Here is a 10,095-nt window from a genome sequence, read left to right on the forward strand (position 1 = left end):
AGAGCTCTGCTTCCACCATTCACTAAACATTGGAAGTAGTAGAAGAGTTAAATATTTACGCGCAGCGCATGACAGAGAAAGCAACAGAAATATGCGCGCATGAGAAGAAAAAGCGCTGCACGAGACTATTGGACTCTGACCTGAAGCGCGCGCACGCCTTTCAGACAATAAACATCGCCATTCAGTTCTTTCGCGGATTATTATTGGGGTTTGAATGGTCAAACATATGTAAAAATGCACGGTCTGGCGAGAATTCAGGTTAACACAGTCGGATATGTCTTTAGCAGTGGCGGCTGGTGATATATTTTTTGGGGGGGGGGGGGGTTTGGGGGGGGGGGGGGTTACGTATATTTAAGAATAATTGCGTATATTTAAGTATAATTATGTTAATTTAAGTATAATTTACTTATAAATTATACATAATAATAATAATAATAATAATACGTATATAAGTATATATAAGTATAATTACTTATAAATTATTTTACTTATTTATAAATCAAATAAGTAAAATAAATACAAAGCAGTACCAAGAAGCATGTTGACTAAATTCAAGCATTAAAGAGCAAACAGTGTCTGCACTTTTTATCTTTTTACATATTTATTTCCCATATATAATTGAACAAGGAAAGGAAAAAACAAAAGTAGCAACAACAGACTGGCATGTTGACTACTTGAACATAAATTTTGCTCTTCTTTCTTTCTGGCCAGCAAATTTCTCAATTACTTTCTGATTAAAGTCAGTCATCTCAGTGACAAGTCTCTTTTCCATGGAGAGCAATGCAAGTGCATTCAGCCTCTCCTGGGTCATGGTGTTTCTGAGAAAAGTTTTTATTCTTTTCAAGGTCGAAAAACACTTCTCACTCACTTTGAAATAAGAGACAGTGAGAGCAAAAAAAGGGCAATGCTACCGTCACATCCAGTCAGCAGGGGTGGTAAGTAATCAAGTAAAAATACTTTGATACTTTACTTAAATATTTTTTTCGGGGATCTGTACTTTACTTGAGTATATTTTATTTGCATCTACTTTTACTCTTACTCCACTACAATATTAAAGGCAAAGATTACTTTTTACTCCAATACATTTCCCCATGCCCACTCCAAGTATTAAGTATTTATTACACTTGATTTCCAAACCGGTCTGGTCGGTCATGGATGATCCAGTCGGGTATAGACTTGGAAAAGCTGACAAGTCAGGTTTGCCACACTAACGTTAGCTCAGTGTTTCCCCAACTTTTTTATTTTGCGGCTCACAATTTACTACGAAAACATTGGTAACATTTTGCAATACAAGTGCACTATTATAATTCATGCCTAACTAATGCACAGATAATCATGAGTTAATGTATTTCAAATGAAGAACTAAAACATTTATTAATGATTGTTGCATCAGCAACTAATGAACATTCTCTATGATTAATAGATTAAGTAATATATGAATTGCTATTAATTAAATGTGACATCATTAATTCCCTAATAACACATTACATTAACTAATAATGTAAATTCATGTATTCAAAGCCATGCATTCCGACTCTCAGTTGTGTTTAATTCATCATTAATCATAACAATTGGCAAAATTATATTATGACTTTACTTGTTGAGGCACATGACTATTAACTAATTGTTACGCAAAATGTCATCGTGGTTATGGCTTTTGAATTAATTTTGAATTAGTTAATAGTATCTTGCTCCTCATCTGTTTTATGGAGCTAATGTTATGGAACATGTCTATTTTAAGTTTAACCCCTATACTGCCTTAAGGTGCTTCATTGTCTCTTATTAATTGCAAATCTAACAAATTCTTAATTGCAGTATCTAATCTTATAATTTGTTCAATTAAAGCATTGCATATCAGTCCCAAAATAATTAATCTGCTTAATTATGGATATTTATAGTTAATTTGAATACTTACTTTTTACTTTTGGTACTTGAGTACGTTTTAAATCTGATACTTTTGTACTTTTACTCAAGTGATGTTTGAATGGAGGACTTTCTACTTTTACTGGAGTATTTTTTTATTTAGGTATATATACTTTCACTCGAGTATAACTTTTGAGTACTTTTACCACCTCTGCCAGTCAGCCACCTCCTTTTCTCATAAACGAGAGCAGGTGAAGCTCCGAGTGTAGCTTCGTCCTCTGTCACTGGACTGCTGCTGAAGTTTGTAAATCGGGCTGGTCCGGTCCGAGATCCTTAATTCTTATTTTTTCTTCCAGCGAACGCCTTGTGAAAGGATTTTTTTGTAAGTCAATCACAGAATTTAGTTTGACTGCTGCCATCTCTACGAATGTTTAGGCGGGTGGGGTCGGAGTGACGTTGTCACCAACGCTCTCTCGCAGTAGTGGCCAAGAGCGTAACATTGAATGACAGTTGTCGAGAACCAATCAGATTGGATCAAAAAACATGTATGCAATTCTGATTCGCCAGGGACGCAGCGACCTGCGCCCGGAGGAGAATCTTTAAGAAACCAATTAGAGACCAGCTTCAGGTCACATGCTGCCCGACGATTTATGGACTGAGATAGACATCCATTTGTCCGGCGTCCCTCGCCCATGAAACCGCATGAAACATTAAAAAACATATAAAATAGTTTTTTTTATTAAATGCTGAGGCTCTTAATTACCCACTCATACATCATATGAGTAAACTATTTTATTTTTATTTCATTTTTATATCATTTTTGTATACATGTATATTTCTGGAATTGTGATGGGGGCGGCGCCCCAGCGCCCTCTATTGACAAGCCGCCACTGGTCTTTAGTGAACGTGTAGCCTACAGCTGAGGTAATTAGATCAGTGCAGGTCTTAAGCCAGACCCATATTCTGTGATTAATGTTAAGCTAACAATGAAAAATAGAAAACAACCACATGCTTGGCTAAATAACTAAAATATATTTATTAAGAATCAGTGTAGAGTTAAATTATAGAGTGTAGACTAAGTAAGCAGTTTTATATTTGATTATTTAATTTCTTTCTTGATTGCTACTGTTATATAGACCTAATGAAGCTGTCCTTAACTTTACCCTTAAACTGACCCACACCACCACACCTGACCCTAACTTTACCCTTAAACTGACCCACACCACCACACCTGACCCTAACTTTACCCTTAAACTGACCCACACCACCACACCTGTCCCTAACTCTACCCTTAAACTGACCCACACCACCACACCTGTCCCTAACTCTACCCTTAAACTGACCCACACCACCACACCTGTCCCTAACTCTACCCTTAAACTGACCCACACCACCACACCTGTCCCTAACTCTACCCTTAAACTGACCCACACCACCACACCTGACCCTAACTCTACCCTTAAACTGACCCACACCACCACACCTGACCCTAACTTTACCCTTAAACTGACCCACACCACCAGACCTGACCCTAACTTTACCCTTAAACTGACCCACACCACCACACCTGTCCTTAACTTTACCCTTAAACTGACCCACACCACCAGACCTGTCCCTAACTTTACCCTTAAACTGACCCACACCACCACACCTGTCCTTAACTTTACCCTTAAACTGACCCACACCACCAGACCTGACCCTAACTTTACCCTTAAACTGACCCACACCACCACACCTGTCCTTAACTTTACCCTTAAACTGACCCACACCACCAGACCTGTCCCTAACTTTACCCTTAAACTGACCCACACCACCAGACCTGTCCCTAACTTTACCCTTAAACTGACCCACACCACCACACCTGACCCTAACTCTACCCTTAAACTGACCCACACCACCACACCTGACCCTAACTTTACCCTTAAACTGACCCACACCACCACACCTGACCCTAACTCTACCCTTAAACTGACCCACACCACCACACCTGACCCTAACTCTACCCTTAAACTGACCCACACCACCAGACCTGTCCCTAACTTTACCCTTAAACTGACCCACACCACCACACCTGACCCTAACTCTACCCTTAAACTGACCCACACCACCACACCTGACCCTAACTTTACCCTTAAACTGACCCACACCACCACACCTGTCCTTAACTTTACCCTTAAACTGACCCACACCACCACACCTGTCCTTAACTTTACCCTTAAACTGACCCACACCACCACACCTGTCCTTAACTTTACCCTTAAACTGACCCACACCACCACACCTGACCCTAACTCTACCCTTAAACTGACCCACACCACCATACCTGTCCCTAACTTTACCCTTAAACTGACCCACACCACCACACCTGTCCTTAACTTTAACCTTAAACTGACCCACACCACCACACCTGTCCTTAACTTTACCCTTAAACTGACCCACACCACCACACTTGTCCCTAACTCTACCCTTAAACTGACCCACACCACCACACCTGTCCCTAACTCTACCCTTAAACTGACCCACACCACCACATCTGTCCTTAACTTTACCCTTAAACTGACCCACACCACCACACCTGACCCTAACTCTACCCTTAAACTGACCCACACCACCACACCTGTCCTTAACTTTACCCTTAACCTTACCCACACCACCACACCTGTCCTTAACTTTACCCTTAAACTGACCCACACCACCACACCTGTCCCTAACTCTACCCATAAACTGACCCACACCACCACATCTGTCCTTAACTTTACCCTTAAACTGACCCACACCACCACACCTGACCCTAACTCTACCCTTAAACTGACCCACAACACCACACCTGTCCTTAACTTTACCCTTAAACTGACCCACACCACCACACCTGACCCTAACTCTACCCTTAAACTGACCCACACCACCTTACCTGTCCCTAACTTTACCCTTAAACTGACCCACACCACCACACCTGTCCTTAACTTTAACCTTAAACTGACCCACACCACCACACCTGTCCTTAACTTTACCCTTAAACTGACCCACACCACCACACCTGTCCCTAACTCTACCCTTAAACTGACCCACACCACCACACCTGTCCTTAACTTTACCCTTAAACTGACCCACACCACCACACCTGTCCCTAACTCTACCCTTAAACTGACCCACACCACCACACCTGACCCTAACTTTACCCTTAAACTGACCCACACCACCACACCTGTCCTTAACTCTACCCTTAAACTGACCCACACCACCACATCTGTCCTTAACTTTACCCTTAAACTGACCCACACCACCACATCTGTCCCTAACTCTACCCTTAAACTGACCCACACCACCACATCTGTCCTTAACTTTACCCTTAAACTGACCCACACCACCACACCTGTCCTTAACTTTACCCTTAAACTGACCCACACCACAACACCTGACCCTAACTCTACCCTTAAACTGACCCACACCACCACACCTGTCCTTAACTTTACCCTTAAACTGACCCACACCACCACACCTGTCCTTAACTTTACCCTTAAACTGACCCACACCACCACACCTGACCCTAACTCTACCCTTAAACTTACCCACACCACCACACCTGTCCCTAACTCTACCCTTAAACTGACCCACACCACCACACTTGTCCCCAACTTTACCCTTAAACTGACCCACACCACCACACCTGACCCTAACTCTACCCTTAAACTGACCCACACCACCACACCTGTCCTTAACTTTACCCTTAACCTTACCCACACCACCACACCTGTCCTTAACTTTACCCTTAAACTGACCCACACCACCACACCTGTCCCTAACTCTACCCATAAACTGACCCACACCACCACATCTGTCCTTAACTTTACCCTTAAACTGACCCACACCACCACACCTGACCCTAACTCTACCCTTAAACTGACCCACACCACACCTGTCCTTAACTTTACCCTTAAACTGACCCACACCACCACACCTGACCCTAACTCTACCCTTAAACTGACCCACACCACCATACCTGTCCCTAACTTTACCCTTAAACTGACCCACACCACCACACCTGTCCTTAACTTTAACCTTAAACTGACCCACACCACCACACCTGTCCTTAACTTTACCCTTAAACTGACCCACACCACCACACCTGTCCTTAACTTTACCCTTAAACTGACCCACACCACCACACCTGTCCCTAACTCTACCCTTAAACTGACCCACACCACCACACCTGACCCTAACTTTACCCTTAAACTGACCCACACCACCACACCTGTCCTTAACTCTACCCTTAAACTGACCCACACCACCACATCTGTCCTTAACTTTACCCTTAAACTGACCCACACCACCACATCTGTCCCTAACTCTACCCTTAAACTGACCCACACCACCACATCTGTCCTTAACTTTACCCTTAAACTGACCCACACCACCACACCTGTCCTTAACTTTACCCTTAAACTGACCCACACCACCACACCTGACCCTAACTCTACCCTTAAACTGACCCACACCACCACACCTGTCCTTAACTTTACCCTTAAACTGACCCACACCACCACACCTGTCCTTAACTTTACCCTTAAACTGACCCACACCACCACACCTGACCCTAACTCTACCCTTAAACTTACCCACACCACCACACCTGTCCCTAACTCTACCCTTAAACTGACCCACACCACCACACTTGTCCCCAACTTTACCCTTAAACTGACCCACACCACCACACCTGTCCCTAACTTTACCCTTAAACTTACCCACACCACCACACCTGACCCTAACTCTACCCTTAAACTGACCCACACCACCACACCTGTCCCTAACTTTACCCTTAAACTGACCCACACCACCACACCTGTCCCTAACTTTACCCTTAAACTTACCCACACCACCACACCTGACCCTAACTCTACCCTTAAACTGACCCACACCACCACACCTGACCCTAACTTTACCCTTAAACTGACACACACCACCACACCTGTCCTTAACTTTACCCTTAAACTGACCCACACCACCACACCTGACCCTAACTTTACCCTTAAACTTACCCACACCACCACACCTGACCCTAACTTTACCCTTAAACTTACCCACACCACCACACCTGACCCTAACTTTACCCTTAAACTGACCCACACCACCACACCTGACCCTAACTTTACCCTTAAACTGACCCACACCACCAGACCTGTCCCTAACTTTATCCTTAAACTGACCCACACCACCACACCTGTCCCTAACTTTACCCTTAAACTTACCCACACCACCACATCTGACCTTAACTTTACCCTTAAACTGACCCACCCCACCACATCTGACCCTAACTTTACCCTTAAACTGACCCACACCACCACACCTGACCCTAACTTTACCCTTAAACTGACCCACACCACCACACCTGACCCTAACTTTACCCTTAAACTGACCCACACCACCACACCTGTCCTTAACTTTACCCTTAAACTTACCCACACCACCACACCTGACCCTAACTTTACCCTTAAACTGACCCACACCACCACACCTGACCCTAACTTTACCCTTAAACTGACACACACCACCACACCTGTCCTTAACTTTACCCTTAAACTGACCCACACCACCACACCTGACCCTAACTTTACCCTTAAACTTACCCACACCACCACACCTGACCTAACTTTACCCTTAAACTGACCCACACCACCAAACCTGTCCCTAACTTAACCCTTAAACTGACCCACACCACCACACCTGTCCCTAACTTTACCCTTAAACTGACCCACACCACCACATCTGACCCTAACTTTACCCTTAAACTGACCCACACCACCACATCTGACCCTAACTTTACCCTTAAACTGACCCACACCACCACATCTGACCCTAACTTTAACCTTAAACTGACCCACACCACCACACCTGTCCTTAACTTTACCCTTAAACTTACCCACACCACCACACCTGACCCTAACTTTACCCTTAAACTTACCCACACCACCACACCTGTCCTTAACTTTACCCTTAAACTTACCCACACCACCACACCTGACCCTAACTTTACCCTTAAACTTACCCATAACACCACACCTGACCCTAACTATACCCATTTCCCACCTCAATATCAACAAAAGTGTTTATTTTTACTACGTAAGTACTCATTTTTCCATGTAAGTTCATAGTAGCATAGTTAAGGCCACCTAATATAAAGTAGGACTGAATTGTGAAAGGTGTTATAATTTTACAGTATAATGCTATTTATGGCTCACTATAGACAGCAGACATATTGCATTCCTGACAAAATATTCTCACAGTATGACTGACATGATACTGCAGTTGAACTTTTCACACTGGGATGAGTTATATTAATTTGGCAGTCTTTGTCATAGTAAGACCTCTGTTTATCATATGTAAAATGATCATCTGACTCAACAGTCGCCATCTGATGCCCACCACTTTAAACAAATCAACTTATATGACATAGGCTACATCACATTACATGTTGATAACCATTAAGATAAAACTATGTATTACAATTAATGACAACAGATGCAAATTACAGGCTTTATCTAATAAATATAAATGTAAACGTAGACTGTGATTTTGTGAATTGAGTGAGTAGTCTACATTAAAAACAACTTTGAAATTACAACATTTTTGATTATTTGTTTGAAGATTACACTAAAATGATGTGAAAACAGTACCAAACCTTGTTAAATGTGAACAAATAAAGACGATTATAAGAAAATAACTTTAGTTTCTGACCCCTCTGGTGTTGTAGGATGTCAGAACTTCGACTGACGCTACTTTTTAAAGTTTACTCTGAAGACACACGTGCGCGCGCGCGCAAAACACAACTCACATATTAAGTTTGGAAACTTCAACTTACCTGCCATTGCGCTCAGGCCATAGAGGCAGCAGGTGACAAGAAACCAGTCTTGGGCCTTCATGGCGATTCACCAAATTAAACAACAGTGATATCTTCATAGAAAGTTAACGTGAGGGTCCATTCGTGGGTTTTGCCCCCCGGCACTCACAGTTGGCTTGAAGTCAGACCGCTGTCACTGTGCTCGGGTTACAGGCGCGCGGCCGTGCACGAGTTCACGCGCCCACACCAAACGTCAGCCAGAAAAATAGTATTTCAGTCAGATAACTTATTTTTGTGACTATTTTTAATTGTCATTTCACATTTCAAGTTTCTAATTTGAAACTTAAACTGCATTACTTCTGCAATCGCAATTTCTGTAGATGTAAAACACATTTATGATTCGATGTAGCGTCTGTGTAAATATTAGCCACTTAAAGGGATAGTTCACCCCAAAATGAAAATTAGCCCCCTAAATTTATTTTCCCCCTTAAGTCATCCTAGGTGTATATGAATTTCTTCTTTTAGACGAACACAATCAAGATTTGTATTAAAACCATAAAGGTGCATCATGAAGTGGTGCATTTGTGTAAGTAAAACATACATATTTAAAACTTTATAGACTAAAATAACTAGCTTCCGGTGGTCAATGGTACGCAGGTCAACTTGGGCTAAAAGAGTAACCCCTTCCCTGACCCGATGAACAGGAGCATCTCAAGCTTTGACGCCTCTTGTGGACAGTGGGCAACAAACTCAGAGCAAGAACCCCTCTTCTCTTATATCAAAATCCTCCGCCATTTCTCAAATTCTTGTTTTAGACTCTTAATTCATGACCAGTGTTTTGTTTGCTCTATCCTCTGCGTTCGTCAATACGCATGTTCGTCAAGTCGATGTGTGCGGCAATCCGCCGGAAGCGAGTTATTTTATAAAGTTTTAAGCATGGATATTTATCTTAAACGAGCCACTTCACTTCAGAAGGTCTTTATTAACCCCGCGGAGCCGTGTGGAGGAGTTATATGATGGATAGATGCACTTTTATGGACTTCAAAAACACAGCAACTTTCACTGCCATTATAAAGCTTGGAAGAATCAGGTCTTTTTAAATATTACTTCAATTTTATTCGTCTGAAAAAAGAAAGTTAGATACACCTATGGCTTAATGGGGGTTGGATTTTTTATTTATTTTTCATTAAATAGTGGGCTAATGTGAATTTTTTAAGGTGAACTATCCTTTTAAAATGCAGCTGCTGTGCTGTCTTTGCAGTGTAAATGTGACAAAGGGCCTGAATTCACAGAATGTACTGTTTTTCTAATTCAAATCTATATCCACAGACTAAGAGCACATCCATGGTTTGACTTTCTGTTTTAAAAATCATGAACATTTCAACTATTTCCTGCAT

At 42.3% G+C, this 10,095-nt stretch overlaps 1 protein-coding gene across 1 annotated transcript in view; it reads right to left on the minus strand.

The window, feature by feature from the left end:
• The window catches only part of chrnb1 (cholinergic receptor, nicotinic, beta 1 (muscle)), a 62,982-nt gene extending 54,078 nt beyond the window's left edge, over positions 1-8,904 (minus strand). Inside the window, exon 1 of the mRNA XM_067446966.1 lies at positions 8,720-8,904. Within this exon, the coding sequence (XP_067303067.1) occupies positions 8,720-8,780 (61 nt within the window). The 5' untranslated portion in view covers positions 8,781-8,904. The remainder of the gene's footprint in view (positions 1-8,719) is intronic.
• Positions 8,905-10,095: the final 1,191 nt, after the last annotated feature.

This window comes from Pseudorasbora parva, chromosome 1, assembly GCF_024679245.1.
Source record: "Pseudorasbora parva isolate DD20220531a chromosome 1, ASM2467924v1, whole genome shotgun sequence".
Lineage (NCBI taxonomy): Eukaryota > Metazoa > Chordata > Actinopteri > Cypriniformes > Gobionidae > Pseudorasbora > Pseudorasbora parva.